At 55.4% G+C, this 22872-nt stretch overlaps 1 protein-coding gene across 6 annotated transcripts; it reads right to left on the bottom strand.

Moving 5' to 3' along the window:
* Nucleotides 1-523: 523 nt before the first annotated feature.
* LOC116658390 lies at nt 524-5156 on the bottom strand. Of its 6 annotated transcripts, none has more exons than XR_004313768.1 (6): nt 4697-5156; nt 4355-4427; nt 3760-4090; nt 3319-3455; nt 1891-2080; nt 524-646 (listed from the first exon to the last, which is right to left on the bottom strand). XR_004313768.1 is itself a non-coding variant. In XM_032463527.1 (5 exons), the coding sequence occupies exons 1-4, from the start codon at nt 5054-5056 to the stop codon at nt 3341-3343; spliced, it is 879 nt and encodes a 292-aa protein (XP_032319418.1). In that variant the 5' UTR covers nt 5057-5156; the 3' UTR covers nt 2295-2914; nt 3319-3340. The 6 variants fall into 6 exon arrangements, 4 of the variants coding, with proteins under 4 accessions (XP_032319418.1, XP_032319416.1, XP_032319417.1 ...); XR_004313769.1 differs by having other exon boundaries at nt 3319-3442; XM_032463527.1 differs by lacking the exons at nt 524-646; nt 1891-2080 and adding an exon at nt 2295-2914.
* Nucleotides 5157-22872: the final 17716 nt, after the last annotated feature.

Raw genomic sequence — 22872 nt, 5'->3', positions numbered from 1 at the left:
GTCCTCACTTGGAGAGGAGGGAGCCCTTATTTGGGTAAGATAAAGGGGTTCTAGAAAGGGGTGCGCCTGACTTATCATGAGCATGAGAAATGCCACCGAGATTAGCCTTTGGAAACTGAATTAGCTGCGGAAACACCGTCTGGAGCAGTCGGGTTCCGTCCAGGAGCCCTGCTCGCTCTTGGGCAGGGCAGGGGGAGGAGACACTCGGAGAAGTTACCTGCCTTTCCTGCCTGGCTGCCCTCAGACCCCTTCCCAGATGACCCCACAGTGACCAAGGGTCCCCGTGCAGGGGGCGGTCCTGGCCTCACAGGTCAGGCCACTGATACCTGAGTGGTGGGCCAGGCGGAGCCCGCAGGGCCCTGGGGACCTCCGTGTAGGCGTCTCCACCTCATGTTCACTTACCCTCTGGGCTTCAGCTGGACACATCGCCTGCTCCAGGGAGCCCTGCAGAATGTGAAGGCCTCCGGGAGCCAAACACCCTGTCGGGTTGAACGAGGACCCTTGGAGACCATGAGCATTTTGATGAGCAGGGCTACCTGGGCTTTCCGAGGCCCCCTTTGTCCCAGCCCTGGTGCAGGGCCTGGCTCACGGGTGAGGCTGGAGGTACAGTCACTCACTCCTCTGTACCCAGTGTTTTCATCAAAACCTGCAGATCAGGAGAAACCCTGATGTCCCGGGCGGGCAGCCAAGACACCTTCCTAAACGTGTGGCTTTGATTGGGACCACATTGCAAGGCCTCCTGGGGAAGACGGACAACACGCCCGCTCACTCCACCAGCCTGGTCTGCGCCCACGCTCTCCTGGGAACAGCGGAGGAGAGGTGGGCGGGGAGGGCACCCTCACATAGCCCCAGGGAAACTCAGAGACGCACGAGCCCTTCCCTGCCGCCTCCCCGAGGGGTGTTTTCGTCAGAGGCAAAAAATAAATGCTCGCAGGCCCTGGAGTGACTTTAAAATAAAATAAAAGCCAGATTGTGCCAAGCAGGACGTGAACCACTGCCGAAGCCCGGACTGCCTCGTGTCCTCTTGACAAGAACGTATCTTGGGGACGTTTTCTAGGAACCAAAAGGAAAAAGGTTCGGGAAAACATCGTAGTTAAATAAACCATGTTTTAGAACCTCCAGTGCTGGCTCTGAACACGGCTCTAGGTTATTTCTAACACGCTGCGTGCCCTCAGTGTCTGGCCACGTTTCTGACGGGACTGATCCAAGAAGGCGAGGATGCCCCACGCAGCATGCATGCATTCTGCGGCGATGTTACCATCTTTATACGAGGCTCCGGTCAGCATTCTCACTTGTATAAATATATGCAATCTTTTTTTTAATTTTAGTATGAGAGAAAAAAAGCTACAACTGACTTGTTTTTGCAGAAGACTAGCAAACTTTCAGTTTTCAACCCCATGCTTTCTGCAGCTGAAAGATTTTTGAAGCTTCTGACTCCAGGAACCCCCTTCGTCTTCGGCTTTCTGTCTCTGAGCACGAATGTTTTCTATGGCACTTCCTGTTTTCCAAAGAGACCGGAAAAACAGGCGCCTTCTACTCAACAGGAGAGGCAGAGACCAAGCCTGCCGCACGCCGTTGGCAGACCCCAGACGCCCGCCGGCCGGGGTCGCGGGTGAGCGGCGAGAGTCGAGGACCGAGGCCCTCTCGCCCGCTCCCGACACCAGCAGTCGGACTCCGAGGGCTTTGGCGCTCGACTGCGAAATGGAGTCAAAGTCTTCGTGGGAAGAAAATATCCCTGTTTCTGCCCCACAAAGTGGACCTTCACCAGAGCCCAGCCCTGCCAACTCTGCACGCTCAGCAACTGTACAGCCCCCGATTCCGTTTTCCTCTTTGTGAAGAGCACGTGATCTGGACTCCGAGGCTCCCGTCCTCCCCGTGCCGGCGACTCACCTGCCGGGCGGCTTTCCCTAAGTCGCCTGCTGTTCTCGCCCAGGACAAAGGTGGGTGGCTCGCTGCCGTGGCACGCGTGTCTTGTGCAGTCTTCGCAACCACAAATTTGGGCAACGAAGGCCATTTCGGAGAAAGGACTGTTCTCAGATTAGGGTCAGACCTGCAACGTGGTGTTGGTGGATCTCACGGTCTGCTGGGAGATACGTGAACGTCACGAAGACGCCCTCACCGCTGGGTGTGAGCCAGCTTGTGCTCAGCCGTCTCGGTCACGGTCAGGGGGCACTGGCCTGCCCACGGACACGCGATTTTCCACCCTCCTCCTGGGTGGTTCTAAGATGAAACACACGTTAAACAGAATAGGAGAGCTGGAGTTTACTTAACATTTTTAGATTGAATTGCCTCAACTCAAAAAAAACAAAAAGAAAACTTCCAACAAAAATTAAGCATAGTATTAAAGCTTTGATGCAAAGAAGCAAATTCTCTCTGTTGTGCATTACAGGATTATGCTCTCAGGAAGGAACTGGCGTCAGCCACGGGCCCCGCCCCGACAGGAGAGAGGGGAGCGCTCTCACACCCACCCCGCACCTCGGACAACGCACCGCGCCAACAGCTGCTCGCAGGAAACACGAAATCAGACCCACAACGTTTATTTGGGTAGAGATGAGTGAGTGAGTGTGTGTGTGCACTAATGCGTTCTTTGTAGATACAGTTTAGTTTTACGTAAAAATATATAGAGCATCAGGAACTGTTTAGACTTAGAAGACCCCCGCCATCTCGTGCCACGGGCCCTTCCAAGGGCTGGGGGTCTGGACCGTCATGCGGAGTGCGCACGGACCCTCCCCCCCGACCTCCCACACCGGGACTTTAACGATCTGCTGTGGATTCCTTTACTGCTGTCTCCGAAAGCGCACGAGATGCCTTACAGATGAGCGGCCTGCGGCAGCGAAACCGTGATGGTGCTTGGCAAGGAGCCCATGAGCCTCACTTGCCACACATGAGCTCCACGTGGCCCACCTTCCTCATCCTGCAAAGACCACACGTCCAAGGGGCCCCCAGACACGCGAGAGGTGGGGTCGGGGACCCTCCAGGCAGAGCCTCCTGTCAGAACTCGGCCGCACGTGTCTTCACAGGGAGGAGTCCCTCCTCTGTTGCACGTCCCTGGGGTCTGCATGGCCTGGTCTCTTCTTCTTATGTGGACGCCAGCTAGGCTGGGCTAGGGCCCACCCCAGGGGCCTCATCTTAAACCAATTGCCCCTCAAAGGTCTCGGCTCCAAACAGGCACTTTCTGAGGTGCTGGGCATTAGGACTTCAACATTTGAATTTGGGGGAAGCGTAATTCAGCCCACAGCATCGAAAGCCAAACAGCCCGAGGTGGCACACTGCAGATGGGAGGCAAGAATGACGCCCGTCCAGCCCCGCCCTGCTCACCGCAGCCTGGATGCGGCCCTGGTCACCAGGCTCCACCTCCAAAGCCCCCAGCCTGCCGTCTGCCGGAGGGTGCAGCCTGCACGCTTCGAGGGCGTGTTTTCCGTGGTGACGTGGTCTGCCTCTTCTGGAAAAGACCACTTGCCAAAGCGGAGTTTAAATCAGAGGAACTGCGGCTCTCAGAAGGCTGTCGCCCGGTGCATCCCTGGGCGGTCAGTAGAGCCCAGGTGCTGGTGAGCGTCCACGACACTCAGGGCGGACGCTGGGATGACGTGGGGACCCAGCAGCAAAGAGGCCGTCCCAGCCTCCGCAGCACACTCAGGACGGATAGGGAGCCCCCCGCCCCCACGACAGTTCCTCTTTTATGACAAAATCACACCCGATGGCTCAGATCAAAATGGACCAGGAGTGAGGAGGTCTGGGCCAGCCCGAGAGTTAACTCACCGTTCGTTCAAAAGGTTTCCTCGGAGGGCGTCCTCTGCCCCTGGGTGCTCTGCGCAGGGTTCCCCTTCTTGGCAAGCGGTTCGTGGCAGGTCAGGCGTGGAATCTGACACGCTTCTTCCCTTTATGTCTTCAAAACCGTCCGCTGCTCCAACACTAAGCGTCCCAGTTGCCGAAGTGAAAGCAGACAGAGCACGAGAGCCGGTGTCTGCCCGGAGCACGTGCTCCCGTCCCCACAGCAGCGCCAGCCCCGCTGGACCCGCCGGGAGCGGCTGCCGCCGTCCCTCGCCTCTGCTTCCGGGAAGGCAGCCAGACCCCGACAGTCGCGGCCTCGCTTGCACAGATGGAAAAGCCGTGCGCGCATCACGCAGGGGGAAGTGTCAGAATAAACTCAGCGCTCCCTTCTCCACCCAGAGCTTCACCCTCTGACTTAGTAAACGGCCAGAGGTGTGGAAAAGCGGAAAGCATTTTCCCCCCTTCCCGTCTTCCAGGGAAGCACGGTGGCATCAGTCAGTGAGACAGGGTGGCAGCAGGGGTGGCAGCAGAGGGGTCTGTTGCAACCACAAAGGTCGGGCCCCAGAATGTGGCACAGACTCACCTGTAACCGAGGGCTGACGAGACGCGGAACCCAGAGTGCACGCTCCTAGTGGCTGGCTTCCGTCCAGGCTTACCTGCTCAAGATGTTTTCCTTGTTTATGAAGTTTATACGAAGCCATCTTTAAAATGTGAAAAAGGCATGCACGTCTAAAAGAGCTCAGTGTCAGACGCTCTGTGCCCGTCGCGGGGAGCCGCTGGGTGGGCCCAGCCCTGGGGAGGACGGACAGCTGACCTCCCCCTCCGGGAGGGCCCCCACATGTGCATGAAAAGGGGTCTCGATGTGCTTGAGGCTGCCGTACCTGTTAATCAGTATTCTCCACGCAATGTCTTTGGATAAACTTACAATGATGAACTGGACGTTTACTTCGTCCACATGAAAGCACAGCCACCGGGTCTCTACACGTCTCACTGGCTCCTTAGGACTTAATCTCCTCTTGTGGATGGCTTTTGGGCCACTCAGTGCGCCGTTCTGAAACGTGGGTGGTCGCACTGTGTCGCTGGAGCCGGCGGACTCTCCGTGGGAGGTTGATGCTCCCGGAGGCCGTCTGCAGGCAGCACGAAGTCCGTGGCTCGTTCTCGGGCTGGAAGGAGACCAGAGGCAAAGCTGCTGTGTGTTCTGGGAGAAGCGGGCACAGTGGACACACGTGCTGGTGTGACCGTCGGCTCGCTGGGATTTCGGCCTCAGGAGATGCTTCCCCGACATTCGGGGCTCAGACTTCAGTCAGGGAACCAGGTTCTTGCCCAGACCTGCTCTGTGCCATGTGACTTCTCAAACCAGAGCAAAACTGTAATTAGACCTCGGGGAAGACCTGCCTGGAGCCCCGTTTCGGAGCAGCAGGCACAACGTTGGAAGGGGCCGGCATGTATCCCCTCCTGCCAGGCCTTCTGCAGTGGAACCTCACAGACCGACATTCTTTTAACCCCTTACTCTACTTTCTAAAATTATGAATGTTTTAAAACTCGCCCTGTCTTGGGAAATACCACGTGGGTGGGCTCTGAGCACACAGCCACGGGAGAGCATCGAGGCCTCGGGAATCCCTTCTCCGGGAAGAGCTTCTCGGCACAGGCCGGACCAGGTGGGAAGTAGCAGCAAGCACACGTGCAAGACTGGAAGGGTGCTCTGCGTGGGGCGCACGCATCCTGCGTCAGTGCCCGCAGCCGGTCTCTGCGTGTAGGACATGTGAGGCCTTCAGTCCTAGGATGGACAGATATCCAGCCAGCAGCCCCAGAGGCAGCAGACGCACCTGGCACCGTAACAGAACGCCCGGCTCGCCTGGCCTCATGGGCTGCTCCAGCCCCACCCGCCTGCAGCGCGGTCCTGGACCCTCTCTCAGCCCATGGCTAGCAGGTGCGCAGATTCCAACCGCCCATCTGAGACACCATCACGTCTACGTGACCAGCTTGTACTGAATGGTGCTTCGGTGCTTCCCAGATCATGTTATGAGGAGAAGACGGTCAGTCCGTCTTAGATTCCCTGTCCCTCCCTCCAGGGGCGTCCAGCTGACGTGCTGGAGGACACTGCTGGAAGCCTTGGCACAGGCCCACATGACGAGGGACTGGAGTCTCCACCCAACAGCCAGCAAGAAGTGTTGGCCTGCCCATGAGGCCAGGATGAGCTCAGAACCAGCGCAGCTTCGGCTGAGGCCTCCTGAGCGGCCTGAGCTGGAAGCACCAGCGAGGACGCGCCCTGAGTCCTGACGTCAGAGCTGGGAGGTGGTGGGTGCTCGCTGCTCTGCACTGCTGGGTTGAACAGCAGTGCAGTCCTCGAGCTAACAAAGGCACATGGGCCAGCCCCCAGCTGACCTCACACCGACAGGGAGAGGCCGCAAGGCTCCTCTGTAGAAGCAGGGACAAGGCAAGGCTGCCCACTCCCACCACTCCGGCTCGGCCTGGTACTGGAGGTCCCGGCCAGGGCAACCAGGCGGGAAAAGGAGATGGAGGCATCAGAACTGGAAAGGAAGAAGCGAAGGGGCCTCTCCCTGCAGGGGACGTGGCTTCACAGGTGGAAGTGCTGTGTGTAAACGTCTCCACCAAAAACCAGACTGCTCGGCCAGCACGTCCAGCAAAGTCACCAGACACGTGGCAGGCATACCTACTTCAGCGGCGTTTCTCCACACCCACCACGAGCACCTGAATGAGGAGAAAGGAAAAAATCCCGTTTACAATGGCACAAAAACAGTAAAATACTCGGGAATAAATGTAACCAAGCCAGTGAAAGATCGCGGCACGAAAACATTAAGACGTTAATAAAAGAAACTGAAGGAGGCGCAAATGAATGGAAAGTGGTTCATGTTCGCGGATTGGAAGAACTAATATTGTTAAAATGTCCACACTATCCAAAGCCATCAACAATCCAACTGCATTTTTTACAGAAGCAGAAGAAACAGGCCTAAAGTTTTTATGGAATTACAAAAAACCCCAAACAGCCAAAGCAACCCTGAGAAGGAAGGACAAAGCTGGAGGAATCACACCCTCCACTTTCTGTGCAACAAAGCCGCGGTCACCAAAACAGGGCAGCGCTGGCCACAGAACAAACGCAGAATCAAGGGCTCCCAAAATATATCTGCGCACAGACCGTCAACCAGCGCTGGGCAAAGCAGCCGACAACGCTCAGGAGAGAAAGCGGGCTCCTCGGGACGGAGCCCTGGGAAGACGCGTGGTCCCACGCGGAAGGGTGAGGCCAGACCCGCGTCCTACACCACTCCCAACAGTCAACTCAGAATGGCCAAAGGCCCGAACCACAAACCTCCCAGGAGGAAGCACGGGGGTCGGTCTCCTCGATGTGGATCTGAGCGAGGGTTTCCGGAACAGGACACCCAAAGCCCGAGCAACAAAGGCAAAACCAAGCAAGAGAGGCGACGTCAATCTAAACTAAACTGCCCTGCGCAGCAAGCACCCAGCAGAATGGAGACCGAGCGGGTCGATCCTGCATCAGTCTTTCGCAAATATTTTCTCCCATCTGTGGCTTAAGGGGATACTTCAGCACTTTTTCATTCCTTTCACATAGATTTTTTAAACTTGAAATGTAATTTGCATGCCATAAAGCTCGCGCTTCTAAAGTGTGCGACTTCAGTGGTTTTAGTGTGTCCCTGAGCTGCGCACCATCACCTCTCCCTAACTCCAAGCCTGCTCGTCATCCCGGCAAACCCCGTCCCCGTCTCCTCCTCCCTCGTCCTCCAGGATTTAATCCAGGTGATGGACTTGCCTACTCGGACGGTTCGTGGAGCTGGAGTCACACAGCACGTGACCGTCTGTGCCTGACTTCCTTCACTCAGCATGAATTTCCAGGTTCAGCCACGTCACAGCGTATGGTAGCGTTACCAAGTCCAAACTCGTTCTGCTCGCCACTCAACAGGCCAATAAATCGGGAGACGAGGTGCTGGGGCAAGGAATAGCAACTTTGTTCGGAAAGCCGGCAGACGGAGAAGACAGCAGACTGATGTCCTGGAGAACCATCTTCTCCAAGTCAGAACTCAGGCTCCTTTTATACTACAAAGGGGAGGAGGGGTGGCTGGTTGTTGCAGACGTCTTGGTGTCGGAATTCTTTGTTCTTGGGACCCTTTGTTCTTGCACGCGGGTCAGGTCATGGCGCCCCTGTGAAACCTGCAACAAAACAAACCTTCTTTTTCACTCTGCAGCTTGTTATCTTTATATAAGTGCACAAATGTTAACATCCTTTTACAAAAAGTGCAGTTAGCCAACTAAGCCTGGAAAACAGGGCACAGGGTTAAAGCCAAAGGAAAAGATCTAACACGGAGTCAGGTTTGGTCTTTTCTGTTACTTTAGTACTTTATTCCTTCTTGTGGCTGGAAATATTTTATTACATGCATACAGCACACTTCACTTACCTGTTCATCGGCCGAGGGGCATGGGGGCTGTTTCCGCCTTCTGGCTGCTCTGAGTGACGCCGGCAGGAGCGTCCGTGCACAGGTGCTTGTGGGCTCGAGCTTTCAGATCTCCTGGGCATCCACCTAAGACTGGAAATGCTCGGTTGTTTGGTAATCTTCAACTTTCTGAGAAAAAATGTCAAAGTGGCCACACTGTCTTACACCCCCACCAGCACCGAGCGAGGTCACCGTGCTCAGGACCTCGCAGCACCTGCCGCCGTCCAGCTCCGCGCGGCACCCCGGTGCTGGGAAGTGGTGTCGGGTCTTGGCTTCCGTTCCTGCCCCGATGGCTCGTCCCTGCTGCCTTGTGCTCACTGGCCCGTGAGTTCTGTTCTCGAAGAGCTGCCCACTCAGATTCTTTGTCCACTTTTAATTGGGTTATTTGTCTTTTTGTCATTGAGCTGCAGCATCTGTATATTCTAGACACACACCCCGTACAGGATTGTGATTTGCAAGTGTTTCGTCTGTTCACTTTCTGACAGTATCACTGAGGCGGGAAGCCCCATAAAAAACCGGCAGGGCCCCCAAGCAGGGCCGCTACCCTCCTGCCAGCACCATCCGGTTCCGTGGCCCAGAGGCTCTATCTCACTTTTTGCCTCTGAAACGGCTTACTTGCCCCTAAAATTCTATTGGTTCCCAGAGCTCACTTCTGATTGGTTACTTCCTTCACTCCCGATTGGTTATTACTCTCACTTCTGATTGGTCCACTTCTCTAACTTCTGATTGGTCCATTTGTAGTACTTCATTTGCATGGGGCTCACTCCTGATTGGTTATTTCTCTCACTCCTGATTGGTCCATTTCTACAAAGCTTGTTCCTGGTTGGTCAACTTCTGTTATACTTTATTTGCATAGGATGTTGCAAAGTGTAAACTGGCAGCCTATAAAGGCCTGTGTAAACCTGCAGACGGGGTCCGGAGCTTGGAGTGTTGACTTCTCTGGGCACGCTGGTGTAATAAACCTGAATTCTCCAGCTCTCCAAGTGCTGCGTGGTCTCTGGTCTGGATCCAGGTTGCTGTCACAACTGAGCTGTAACATTTTCCTGCAATGTCATGAACACGGAGGTTTATCATTTTGTTGGAGTCCAGTTTGTCTGGTTTCCCTTGGTTGCTTGTGCTTTTTTAAAAACAAATTTGCCCTTTTAATTTTTCTTACCTTCAAATCTTTTTCTTCTTTTTTATTTTGAAGATTGTCATGACTTTCTTGTGTTTCTGGCCAACTTTTCTTAATTGTAGGAGAATCAGTGTATCATGCCGTGTCAGTTTCTGGTCACAGCATAATGTTTCAGTCGTCCAAGTTCATACATCTGTTTTCACGTTCTTTTTCACTATGGGTCACTACCAGATACTGAGTATGGTTCCCTGTGCTGCACAGCATGAACTTGTCTGTCTATTTCATATGTAGTAGTGAGTGCCTGCAGATCTCCAGCTCCCAGTTCATCCCTCCCCACCCCTCCCCCCGGTAACCGTAAGTTTGTTTTCTACGTCTGTGAGTCTGTTTCTGTTTTGTAAATAGGGTCATTTGTGTCTTAGATTCCACATACGATGCTGTATATTTTTGTTTCTCTTTCTGACTTAACTTCACTTAGTATGATCATCTCAAGGTCCACCCATGTTGCTGCAAATGGCATTATTTTATTCTTTTTTTATGGCTGAGTAGTGTTCCATTGTATAAATATACCACAGCTCCTTTATCCAGTCATCTGTTGGTGGACAGTTAGGCTATTTCCATGTCTTGGCTATTGTAAGCAGTGTTGCTGTGAACACTGGGGTGCAGGTGTCTTTTCGAGTTAGAGTTCCCTCCAGATACATGCCCAGGAGTGGGACTGCTGGGTCATAGGGTAAGTCAGCTTTAGTTTTCTGCCCATGTTGATCACCAGCTTCATGATTGGTGACTTTTAATCAAACAATTAACTTCATCGTCAGTGAAAATAAACAGTTTGAGCTGTTTCTTCCTTTGACAAGAGTCAAAGTTCCAAGCTGTTGAGTAACTCAGGTCCCCACAGCTTGGAAGCTGCTTCTGTGAGAAACTGTGTTGACCGGTCGTGGTGTTTTCGGGAGGAGGGTGTGTTTCCTGTGAAGCTCTTGCCATGTTTCAGCCCAGACAGATGTAAGCGCTTGCAGGCTGGGGAGACGGCGGGCAGGAGTGCTGGCGGGGTCGCTGTTGCACTTGCTTCTCCCAAGGCTCCATTTGCCGGTCAAAGGGGAAGAAGGCCCAGGCTTAATGCGGCACAGACTGAACAGCCGGGGCCGACGGGCACTTACTGACAGAGGGATTTCCTGAGAGGTTTGGAGGTCAGCGGCAGTGAAGAGAAGTCGGTCGAGGGGCTGGATCTCTGACTGGACATGTCTGTGAACTTAAAGCCCACCTTGGCGTCCAAAGCTCTGAGCAGGAGGCGGGGGAGGGGCTCTCACTCAGCCCCCGCTGTGAAAGACGGACCCCCAGCAAAACAGCCCCACGTGGGACGCCCCAGCCTGCCCTCCTGCAGACCCATGGAGCTAGGTCACGCTTTTCAAAAGTAAGTGATTCACCTGGAGTTCAGTCTTCATGAACCCTCTGCTAGTGAATATTGTCAGTGGTCCTAGATTCACTTCTCGTAACACTACAATAAACTGTCACAGAAAACAGTCCAAAACTACCAACGTTTTTCTACTTGTAAAGCATATAAAACAAGGACATCGAGGTGTAAACGATCCTGGGGGTTTAAGTACCATGCAGCTAGATGCACCATAAGACAAAGAAAAGCCTCCACAAGGGAAATATAGTCTCATCGTGCAGGGTAGTGTTGAGTCACTGAAGGAGCAAGAGAAAGCAGGCCGTGCGGTGGGGAGCCGGCCCACCCCCCAGCCCAGCCTAGACCCCAAACCCTCCGCCAGGCCAAATCACATGTCTTTACAGCATCTTCCTCTGGAAAGCCTTTCCCCGCCCTTCCCGGCTGAGGCCGTTACATCTTCTCTGGCCTGGAAGCGTCCTGGGCACATTCCAGACGGAGGCTCGACCCACTGTGGAGTGAAGACCAAGGCCACACCGGCCTCCCTGCAGGACGCTGAGCTCCTGGAAGGATCGGGTCTGTTCCAGCGACCTGGCGAGGACCCTAGGAAGTAATCGCGCCTGAGTGACCAGGTGAAAACTGCCCTTCGCTGAAGGTGTAAGTGTGGCCACCACCACGAGCGTTACTGCCTCAGCTTCCCCCGTTAAGCAGGACGCCCAGCCGCTCCGCTGCAGGACTGAAGCGCTGCCTCGCGGCGAGCACCTCTTCCATCGTGAAGCTTAGGAAAGCTGCTCTCCGTTGAGCTGATCAGAGAGAAGCAAACATAATGAACTAAAGTGAATGCATCACGGAGTATGAACGACGGGTTTTTCACCCTAAACACCATTTCAACATATCTGAGAATGTGACGCAGGTCTGCGGGGTGTGCCGAGAGGTCTGTAGTTGACGCTGTGTGCACAGAAGATCTTGGGGAGACGCTGCCGATCGACTGAGCAGATAGTTCTCTGGTGAGTAAGTCACAGGCAGGTTTCAGTCTGGCTCTTACAGAAGTATCGTGAATTCAGGTAGACTAAAGAACTATTTGGTTTCACTTAGCAAATATTAGAAAGAGCTGGCTTGTGGGAGAGAATTAGTGACGTGAAGTCATTTGGTTGGTGCGACTGATTCTCCGGTAAACTTGTGTGTTGACATGTTCTGCTTTATTTTTGGTTTGTTTTATTTTGAAAAGAGACAAGCACGTTTACTTAACTGACGTCTTTTACTCTTTAGACAACATAGAGCCTTCTTTGGAAACAAGACTGTTTTAACTCAGCTACCTCTGGATTCATGAAGTCAGATTCCAACCAACCCAGCTTAGCTTGATTGCTCTGAACAACGACTTTCCACCACTGCACTAAAAACTATGGGCATCTGAAGTAGAGCAGCTTAAAAAAAACGGACCTGGTTTTAAAAAATGTCATTTCCAAAGCCTGACGTGTCACAACCAGATCCCACCGCCCTGATGTCCATCGTTCAGTCCACGGTGTCGGGGCCCCGGCAGCTTTGGGTTCGAGGCCACGCCGCTCCTTACAGACGCTGTGTCGTGACGTGGGCATCAGGTCCTCCCTGTACAATGTCCACCACCAGCAGCACCACCGCGCGTGCCTCGCACACCCTAGAAGGAGGGCTCTGGTGCCTGATGTCCGGGAATGTGCTGCGCACACTCTTGGGGGAGGCACAGCTCAACGGCGGAGCACGTGCTCAGCACACACGAGGTCCTGGGGTCAATCCCCAGTCCCTTTATTAAAAAAAAATTAAATAAATAAAACTAATTACCTCCCAACAACAACAACAACAACAACAACAACAAACTGAACCAAGTACACTGTCGCCCTCACCAGCCCGACCAGGAATTGCGTGGACACTCACTAGACACCCCGTGGAGCCCGCGCCCGCCCCCACCCACCACAGCAGGATTTTCAGGGCAGAGTCCGCACTGTCCCTTGACTTAACCAGCACCCGAGCGGCCCCCGTGTGGGGGCTTGGGAACCTGCTGAAGAGCCCAGAGGTAGCTGCTTCTCTGTGCATGTGACGCTGACGAGCTCACCAGGAGGGAACGCTGACCCGGAAAAGTGCACAGAAATGCATAGAATGTCGTAGGTCAATGTTCATTCGAGGAAAAGGTCGCTGTCATTCCAGCCTGGAGGCGCAAACCACGTTGCACAGCGATGCCTTCCTCGCCTTCATACTGACTGACCTTCCGCAGTGAAACCGGCAGATTCAGCCCGGGTGCGATGGCCAAGTCGCCTGGGGCTTCACTCGCACAGGGAAGCTGCGAAGTTCCTGTCGAGGGACTCTTGCGGACGCGGGGCAGTGATGGACAAGGCGGAGCAGAGTCCCTGGAAGCACCTTCTGTCCCGTAAGTGGCAGGCGTCCCCACCTGACACCGCAGCCCCTGGTGGCACGGGTGAGGCCCAGGCAGGTCACCTGGAGGAAACAGCTCGGGCAGCTCTGGCCGCTCCAGCCTGACGTGCCAGCCTCCATGCTCTGCCTTGGCCAGAAGTGTGGGTCCTCACCCTCCCTCACCCATCCCATTGGGCGTTCCAGAACCTCCAGTCCATGTAGACGCGGCCCCTCGGCCCCTGCATGGGTCTGACACCTGCTTCTCCAGCCCCACTGCCCGCTCCCCGGGGCAGAGACCCCGTCTTTCCGAGCACCAGGCACAGGTCAGCACCCACAGGGGAGCACGGGGGGAGGGAGAGTGGGGGTGGGTGATTCCCACGAGTCTCCGATGTCAGCAGCAATCCCAGGGGTTCATTCACGACGCTCCCCTAAGAAGGGGCCCACGAATGTGTGGATCAGGGTGCGTCTCCCCACAAAACCTGCCCCTTCCCCACCAAGCCCAGTCAGTCCATTTCTGGCCAACCCCTCTTGTCCCTGCATGAAATGGTCACTGTCTGCGTCCTTGCTGTTCTGCAGACTCCCCTGAGGTTGTCAGAGTCCCGCCCCACGTGTCACAGGGAACTTCCAGGCGTTCAGGCCTCTGTGTCCCAACAACCAGCCCCAGGAGGCACAGACCAAGAGCCAGAGCTGACGCTGGGCCCAGGCAGGGTTCACAAGCCACTCTAATATTTGAGACGCAAAGCCAGACGATAATGGACGAGAAGGCTAGGGCAGCGTGTGCCGGGATTCCAGGCAGAAGCTCCCACACCTGACTGTATTCCTCACCTGTGAAAACTGGGGCAAAACTGAGGTCTCAGGAGTGAACGGGTGTTCACAGAATCAGCGACGAGATCAATGCTTTGGTTTGCTTCCTCCCGTCTGCTCGGGGCCTTTGCGGTGAAGCTGCAGAAGCCAAGCTTGACGTTTAGAACATAAAAATACTGCCGTTTTCAGATGTACAAACGACTCACGTAAAACCTGGGATCAGACCTCGAAATTCAGTGCCCAGGACCTCAGAGACTAGAGCGTCTGGCCGCGGCCCCTGGGCGGCGGCCTGGACCCTCCGACGCTGAGCCCACGTTCTCTTCCCCTCGGGTCTCCCCGCACAAGCCTGTCCCCCGTTTCCCACGACACCTGGGTCTCCCCTCCCCACTGTTTCTCCTGAGTCTGCTCGTGAAATTGGAACTGCTGTTTGGGTCTATCCGGCAAAGCTCCCGGACGCTGCTGCGTCTCGCCTGGTGCCGTCGTGGGCAGCCACCTGCGTGGCTCTGTTTCTCCCCTTGTACCTGCGCTGCCTGCTGCTTCTGCGGGCTGTTTGCCCTCACAGCCGTCCTGCACGCGCGCTGGCTCTGCCTGTGCGGCCTTCCTCAGTGTTGCCGGAAGAGACGCAGGGGAGAGAGACGCAGAGGGGAGACGCAGGGTGGGGGCTGGTGCGGACCCTCGGGCACCCGGCCGAGCGCACGCAAACCGACCCACGGGCGACTAAACTGTCTCAGCTGGATCCAGATCAAAACCGGAACACAACCACAAGAAGCTGTTTTCTTCTGAAGCCTCGGCAGCAGCGAGCCTTCTGGTCAGGAGGCCTCTCCGTGTGAGCGTCACCCTGGGATTTTGCAGCGGATGAAAGATTTTGTAAATTTAGTAGCACGCATAACCAAAAACAACCGTAAAACCCCAGAATTAGACAGGAGCACCCGCTGGGACGCTGACCGTGTGTGCATGTCCCTGCAAAATCCTTCGAGTGGAACATTATACCTGCAGATCTTGGGGCCGTCAGTCAGCGGAGATTATTCCTGCCTTACACGGCGCTGGGGAACAGAGCTCCGCCCCTCTGATAAGGGTCTCATTCAGGCTCCCAGAGCACAGATGTCTGTCAGTAACCGAGTCTCAGGGGCTTGGGAGCGGCCGGCAATGCAGAATGAATTCCTCGTAAATCCCAATTAAAACACTGCCTCGAAGACAAGTGAACTTCAAGCTAATGTGTTTAAAAATAGTGGAAAATATGGAGGTGGACTTCTCTGGAGTCCCACGAAGACCAAAGACCCTTAAGTCTGTCCAGTGTCCCTGCCGTTGATCCGGACAAGCATGGGAGCAGGTGTGCTGTGGTCACCGCTTTGCTTACGGCCTCGCGGTCTTCTCTGGGTGGCGAATGCAGAAGGATGGAAGGAAGGAAGGAAGGAAGGAAGGGAGGGAGAAGGGGAAGGGTGGGAGGGGAGGAAGCACACTGGCCTGGCACCGGGTAGGGACGACTTCCAGTGGTATGTAAAAATAACAGCCCGTCTGCAAATGACAGTACACTTTTAAATTCTCTTCCAACGCTCCCATCTGTCTGCAGTGGGTGTGCCTTCAGAAAGTCACTGTGGGAAATAACGCTGACAGTGGCTGGGAGCTTGCGGGAGTCGGTGTTGTGCTGGTTTCTTTGAATGCGTCTACTAACATAATCCTCAGGACAACGGTTTGTGGTAGTTTTTTTTTTACATATATATTTTATTGAAATGTAGTCAGTTTACAACGCTGGGTCCGTCTCTGGTGCAAGATACTGAATACGGTTCCCTGTGCTGCACAATGCGAACTTGTTGATCTGTTTTATGTGTGTTAGTATCTGCAAATCTCCGACTCCCAGCTTGTCCCTTCCCACCCCTTTCCCCCCGGTAACCATAAGTTTGTTTTCTACGTCTGTGAGTCTGTTTCCATTTTGTAAATAAGTTCTTTTGTCTTTTTTTGTGGTAACTGTGATTACTGTCCCCATTTGTGAGTGAGATGTTGAGCCAGTCACCCGCGCACGCAGCTGGGAAGTAGTGAGCCTGAGCTGAACCCAGGGAACTGAGTGGCTGGAGCCCCCGCTCTAAGTCCCACACGACCGTCTTGAGAAACGCGTGGCTGTGCTGAGGGAGAGCGCTGTCTGGGCAGGCGGGGCCGCCGGGCTCGCCCCAGTCCCGTTCCCTGCGCTCCTCCGGGGTCCCAGCCGCGGCAGGTCCGTGTGGCCCGGGCAGGCCCGTGAGCTGTGAGCGCCCTCGAGGGCTGATGGGACCCCCAGCCCCCCAGCGGGTAGGGAGGAAACCTTTGACCCAAATGATGACACCACAGGGCAGAAGCTGTTCAGGGCAAGGTGTCTGAGAAGAGGACCCTGCACGTGCTCCCTGGACCTGCTCGTCCAGCAGGTCTGTTCCCTTCACGGCCCTCGGCTTCGGCCGGCCTGACGCCCGCCACCCATGCGTCAGGTAAGTCGGAGCACTGACTCAGTGGACAAGCAGATGTGTCACCCAGACTGGACCCACCGGGGCTCCGAGCTCACGACACGGCTTCAGGGCCACGTGAGCGGGGCCACGACACCGTGGCTGTCCCTTCCCGCGATGCACCCGGAAGCGTCCTCTGTAAGTTCTCCTGGCCTCCGGGACCCGCTCTCTACCTCAGTCCGCATCCCAGGGGCCAGACCCCCACCTCAGTCTGCATCCCAGGGCCAGACCCCACCAGACGCGTGAGCAGATGCCTCTTCTCTGGTTTCCAGTCTGCTTCCCGCATCCCGGGACTCTGAGGGGCGTCCACGGTCAGGTGCTCGGGGCTGCTTCGCAGCAGTGCCCGGGCGCACAGTGGGGAATTCTTCCTAGTTCTGGAAGGAAGACGGCCACATGTTAGTGAGAAATAATAGGAGAAGCTTTCCTAACATAGGTGATCGGTGGGCAGGCGGTAGGCAGCTGGCAGAGCGAGTTTTTTGAAGAGACTGTCAGCCCGTGTCACGGGGAGGGCGCGGTTTGCTGGGAGAAGCAGCTGTCCACGTCCCACTGCCTGGTCCTAAGGGTCCGCCTTCCCACAGGGAAGCAGCCCATGTACGGACAAGGGAGTTCTGCTGGAACAGTTAGAAGAATGACAAACCCTGAGGAAAACAAAGCACTGCACTCCTGCAGGCTGGAGACACCCACGTCAGAAAGGCGGCTCTGACCCTGCACCGCCGTCCCCGCGCGCCATGGCCGTGGGCCCTGGGAAGTGAGACCTCAGGCAGGAGGAAGGAGAGCCTGGAGAGCAGCCTGACCAGACGTGCACTGTCGGCCTGAGCTCGTCCACACGGGATGGTCCGACGCTTGGAAGCACCAAGCACTGCTTTTTGCCGGTGTCTCTGTGACGGCACCACGTCCTCATTGGGAATTCCATTCTCTTTGAAGCAAGGTAGTAGCAAGTGGCATTCCGTCACTGCTGACCGGCAGCTCTGTCCACTGGCTTTTCCGCCCAGAAATAGAAGCCGCACCTCACCTGTGACTCCGGGACCGGAAGGGCTGGGAGGAATCACCTGGGGTTTGCCGGCACCACCAGCGAGCCGCACCCCACACCCACCCATCCTGAATTTCAGATCCACAGTAAATGCGAAGACTGGAAGCTTGACTTGTTAAAAGCAAGGAGACTTCAAAAGTTTATTAAATTAGCAGACTGATAATTATCTGAAAAGTTAACTTTAAATTTGCCTTCCATGTGGGTTTTAGAAATGAACCAAGGGGTGCGACTGTGCCAAAAACAAATTGACTTTGACTCTGCAGAGCCTCGCAAACCAGCATTACTTCCACCTTGGCGTTTGTAAAACTTCCCCTCTTTTATAATAAAACTCCGTTAGCCTGTTTTTAATCTGGAAATCAGAGCTCTATCGATGTCGCCCAGATGCGTGGCAGGTTCCTGCAGCACTTAAGGTGGGGCGGCTCTGGTTCTCAGAGAGCAGTCTCCCCGCTCAGCGCCCAGAAGGGCAGCAAGCTGGTGCACCCGTCCCGCTTGCCACGTTGCTGATGCTCCGGTGGTCTGAGTGCGCTGCTTCCTGGTGATGCTCTGAGGCCATCCCCCGACAGTATTAGCTCTTCAAAACACCGATCCTGCAAGGTTTCTGCTCCCCCCACCACGTGTGTGCAGAGAGAGGTGTCCCCGGGGCCCGATGTCCCTTCGACGGGTCCTCAGAATGCCGTGACTTCTTGTTTGAAAGCTGAGGCTTCCAAAGGTGCCTGACAGATGCTTACTTGAGTCAAACCAGTGCCGTGCTTGGCGGTGGCGGGCACAGCTTCCACGAGAGTTTCAGAAAGGGCATCACCCCTCCGGGCCACCGGGGCTCACGGAGCAGAAGCCCTGCGGCCTCGGCTGGCAGGCAGGCTGGTGTGAGAGGCACTGCTGGGTCTCCGGGCAGTGGGCCAGCATGTGGGGCCGCAGGGTTCTGGAGGCGGGCTCACTCACGCGTCAGCTGCTCTGGCGAGCTCCCTTCTGACTGTGTGAAGGTGCCAGAGCCGAGCCCCTGTCTCAGCAGCCTTCCCACGCCCTCCCCGACTCAGTCCAGGAGGCGGAGGCAGGGGACTCTGTGAGGCTCGGGGGGGACACTGCACAGGTCACAGCGCCCAGACTCCGGGCAGCGCGGCCCCCGTCTGGTCCTGCGCGGCAGCCCTGCCCGCCTGTGCTCGACCGTGAGCCGTCGGTCCACCGCGTGTTTGACTCTGCTCGCGTCAGGCCCCGCTGCTCAGTCTTCCAGGGTCCCGGGGTGGGGCTGTCCTCATTTCGGGTCCTACTGATCGGTGCAGGGGAGCTCGCTCCCTGTCAGACCACAGAACTTTTTATCTAGAAGTGACCAAAGGGAGCATCCATCCTAACACCCCTGCCCCCCACGAAACGTTTGCCTCAGAGCCAGGTGACCCCTCGCCGGGTCTGCAGCCGTGCACACAGCCGCCCTGTCCCTACCTCTGCACCCTCTCCCGGCCCCGCGTGTCTCCAGGAGGTGGCAGGGACTTGGACGAGGCTGTCCTGCGATGTCCCTAGAATGGGTTGCCCAAGTCTGGCTGTCGTCAGAGTCACTGGGGAATTTAGAAACCAGATGACTGGTACAACCCTGCCGGGCGACAGGCCAGGAGAAGGGCTTTGGGTCCACTCCAGGCTGCGGCTAATGGACCAGGGCGTCCAGATGGCACGAATGCAGCCTGGGGCGTTCTGTCCTCATCCAGATTTGGGCCTGGTTGGAATTCCACTGAGTCTGAATTTCCAAAAATTCCAGCACTGGGGCCCTAAATGCATGAGCATTCCTTTTGGGTACAAAGACAAATAACAATAAGACATTTTAAGCACAGTGTCTGCAGGAAAGGCTAACTTTAAGCCTGAAGAGAGCACGCACGTGAGTTCTGCCTAAACTTTTTCAAGTCACATCTCTCATTAACATCTTAGTCAAGTTTTAAATTCAATCCCGAGCCGGCCAGCTCGTTCCTTCTTAAGGAGCTGATAACGGACAATCTGGCGGATCTGCCGGGGTCCCGGGGTCGGGCTGTCCTCACTTCGGGTCCTACTGATCGGTGCAGGGCAGCTCAGTCCCTGTCAGACCGCAGAACTTTTGATCTTGAACTTGAACTGAGCGGTGTGCGCCCGAGGTCCAAGTGCTGAGCGTGGAACGACGGTGTTCTGGGGGCCCAGTGATACCAGGGGAGGGTGCGGGCCTCCGGCACGGTTTCTGATTCCCAGAGCCAGCTCCCTCCTCGCTCCCTGCATGACCTTTGAAACGCTTCCTTCTCAGATGTGTAAGCATCAACCTTCTCAACACAGAGGAAGAAACGCTTCCTCGCTCCACAGAGAGAAGGAAAAATGAAGCAAAGAGAAAGTGACATTTGTCCCGAGGTGAAAAGAGAGCTGCTCCTCTGATTTTAGAAAAGGTTCTTCCTTTAAAGTGACCAGTGACACTGTAGGAACCGAGGAACATCACACAGCAGACACGGAAGATAAGAAGGTGACGAAAACAGTGGTGGCTTCAGGCAAGTGCACAGAGTCCTGGTGATTGATACCGATGCCAAATACGTGTTGTTTTTAACTGGACACAACCCAGGTGTCCTCTAATGGGTGTGTATTAACCAAACGGTGGTGCCTCCACACCATGGAATACTACTCAGCAGTGAAAAGGAACAGAGTGCTGACACACTCCCCCAGGACTGACCTCAAAGCAAATACGTTGAGAGAGGAAAAACATCTCAGAAGGTCAGGTGCCATGTGACTCCATTTATGTAACACCTGAAATGACAAAGCTCTGAGACAGGGGACAGGTCAGGGCCGCAGGAGTCAGGGGGTCGGGTGGGAGCTGGCCATGTCCCTGAGGGGCACACAGAGGGTCTCGTGACAGAACCACTCTGCTCCATGTCCTGACTGTGGCCGCGGGACCCTGCCCTGGTGAAGGGCTCGCCGCACACCCAGGACAGGGTGCGGGTAAAAGCAGTGACAGCAGGAGACCTGGGGACCCTGGAGCCGACTTCCTGGCTGGGACATCGTGTGTGGTTTCGCAGGATGCTCTGCTCGCAGACACTGGGGGAGGGTGCGTGGACCTCTCTGCATTATTGCTCACAACTGCATGTAAATCTACTGTTACCTCAAAATAAAAGGTGTTTAAAAATCCTGGATATACTTAAGGAGAAGATGTTAAAAGCGAAAAGAAAAGTAGGTGACACACATATCGAGGTGACCTAAAACCTCTGGGGCCCCCCACAGCCCAGACCCCGGTCAGTGCATCTCCTCCCAGTGGCTGAAGCCTGACTGTCACACGCAGACTGTGTCCCGTGGCCAGGAGAAGGGGGTACGAAAACGTCGGTCTCCGTGTTAGTCGGGGGTGGAGAGACCAACAGATCAGAAGTTCCTCCGGGTCCCAGAAGGCTCTGCGCACACGGGGGCGTTGGCCACCTGGGAGTCGCGCCGCCGTCCAGCGGGCCCAGCGAGCGGGGGCGTCACGACCAGCCCTCCGGCCGGAGAGCTGACGTCCACTCTGCAGGCCGCACGCCTGGACCTCGGCTGCACCCGAGCGTCTCCCGCGCCTGGCCTCACACGCAGCTCCAGACACGGGAGCAGGGGCAGGGCCGTTGTCGGCCCTTCCCCAAACTGCAGTAGTTACAACCAAGGCTAGAAAAACAGTCCCGGCCGGGCTCCTGGCCTCGGCCCTTTCAGGCCCACGTGATGACAGTAACGCCCACGTTATCTTGTGATACTTTGAAGTAGAAATCCTGGACCAGCCTGATTTACATAAATAAACGTTCATTTCAGAACTGGCCAGTTCTCCCCCATTTGAAGTGAAGACGTCTGGAGTAACGTGGTTAACGTAAAGCTCTCCTTAAGCTTTTCAGTTCCTACAATTGTTGCCATTACACAAAATACATCAGGGTTTTGAAGGCTGAGTGGAAGAAGTTACGTTACTAGGCCGAGAAGTTCACCGCTCCTTGACCCTCAGGCACAGGGAGCCCCAGGCCGTGTGCCCGGGACCCTTGTGGACACACAGCCGGCGACGGGGGTCAAATACACCTCCTTTCAGACCCTTTTTCGGCTCCCTTTCCAGGCTCCTTTATGTGGTCCTCCACAAGCGACTTCCCGTTCCAGATTTCAGCGTCGTCCTGAACGCGTCAGAAATCACGGGCCTCATCAGGCGCGCTCTTAGAACCTGAAGAGCCACGGTGCTTCCCGAGTAAGAGGCACTTGGCTTGTGTGTCAAGTCGGGTGCAGGGAACAGAAAGCACTCGAACGCGCTCGGCTGAGTGGGAGCCTGCGACGCAGATCCCCTAACACGAGGGGAGCAGGTGAGGGGCGAGGGGTTGGGGTCCTCTGGTTCGTGGAGTTTGGGGCCTGGGGGCCAGCAAAGCCATCTGCCCTGCAGGTCTTCACTCGGCCAAACACTCCGTCACACACGCACGTTCAGAACCAACCGAGCGAGAGACGCAGGCGTGAGTGACGCCTTCTCTGCCGGTAAAACTGGGCAGAGAGCGCTTTGTGCCCGAGCGGCTGGCTGCCCAGCCTCGCTATCCGACCCGACGACCGCTGATTGTTAAAGCGTTCTGCTGCTGCAGTCACAAACACGCGTGCATGCTTTCCCTGCCCCTCACAGCTCCGACCCGCGAAGCACGGAAGGATATGGTTTCACTCCAAGTCTCATCGCTGGACGGCGCTTCTGTCTGCAAGTGAACACGCAGCCGTTAACAACAAAGGTGGATGCCTCGCCTGTGACGCAGACGCCGTCAGCCTGCCGGGTGTGACGATCACCCGTGTCACTGACCTCCCGGAAGGTCAGAAGTGGCACCAGGTGGGCATTTTCTGTTTGGTCTCCAAAGGCTGAGACTCGAGCCACGGCTGAAGACAGAATTTTGTCTGGGTCTTGAGGTCTCCTCTGAACTTCAGGGCCTCCCTAGACAGAGAGAGAGTGGAGGGAGAAGGTGACTCGTTGGGCAGGCCCCTGGAGAGGCACCTTAGCCTCTGAACGATCCGGGAGCGGCTCCCTGGACCCCTGAAATCTGGTCATTTCGTCGTGGGTTATTAACAGGAGGTATACAGGGTCAAAGAAAAATGTAAACCCATCAAATTCTGGTTCTCTGACATTCAATAGCTCTTGCAAAATATTGAAAAGCCAGATAATTACGTAAAGTCTAAAATTAGAGATTTTATGGTCAACTATGAATTTCAGTGATTCTTATTTCCCTTCACTGCCATAAAAAAGTGGTTGTATAAATGCACACCTGGGTTTGGTTATGAGATTTTAAGTCTTCCCTGCTTGGAAGCACTTCACAACAATCTTTTAAAAGATATTATAATATGCTCTGCTTGAGACTCCTGGCATTCATTCCTGGAGAAAGATTTAACTATTGGGGCTCACGTGCTCAGAGGCCGCCTCACCGAGAGTGTTGGCAGCACACAGACCTGACAGAGCACGAACTGAAAACGTCTTACTTCTCTCCATTTCAGGGCTCGATCTTGTC

Source organism: Camelus ferus, chromosome 20, assembly GCF_009834535.1.
Source record: "Camelus ferus isolate YT-003-E chromosome 20, BCGSAC_Cfer_1.0, whole genome shotgun sequence".
NCBI lineage: Eukaryota > Metazoa > Chordata > Mammalia > Artiodactyla > Camelidae > Camelus > Camelus ferus.
This window is presented reverse-complemented; position numbering and strand designations above follow the sequence as displayed.

Excerpts from the sequence above, each read along its gene's own strand:
- LOC116658390 (XM_032463524.1), bottom strand. The coding sequence starts at position 5,056 with ATGTCGGGGAAGCATCTCCTGAGGCCGAAATCCCAGCGAGCCGACGGT. Across the intron at positions 4,428-4,696 it reads TAAACGTCCAGTTCATCATT|GTAAGCCTGGACGGAAGCCA; the intron begins GTAAGTTTATCC and ends CATCTTGAGCAG. Across the intron at positions 4,091-4,354 it reads TCGTCAGCCCTCGGTTACAG|CGAGGCCGCGACTGTCGGGG; the intron begins GTGAGTCTGTGC and ends CATCTGTGCAAG.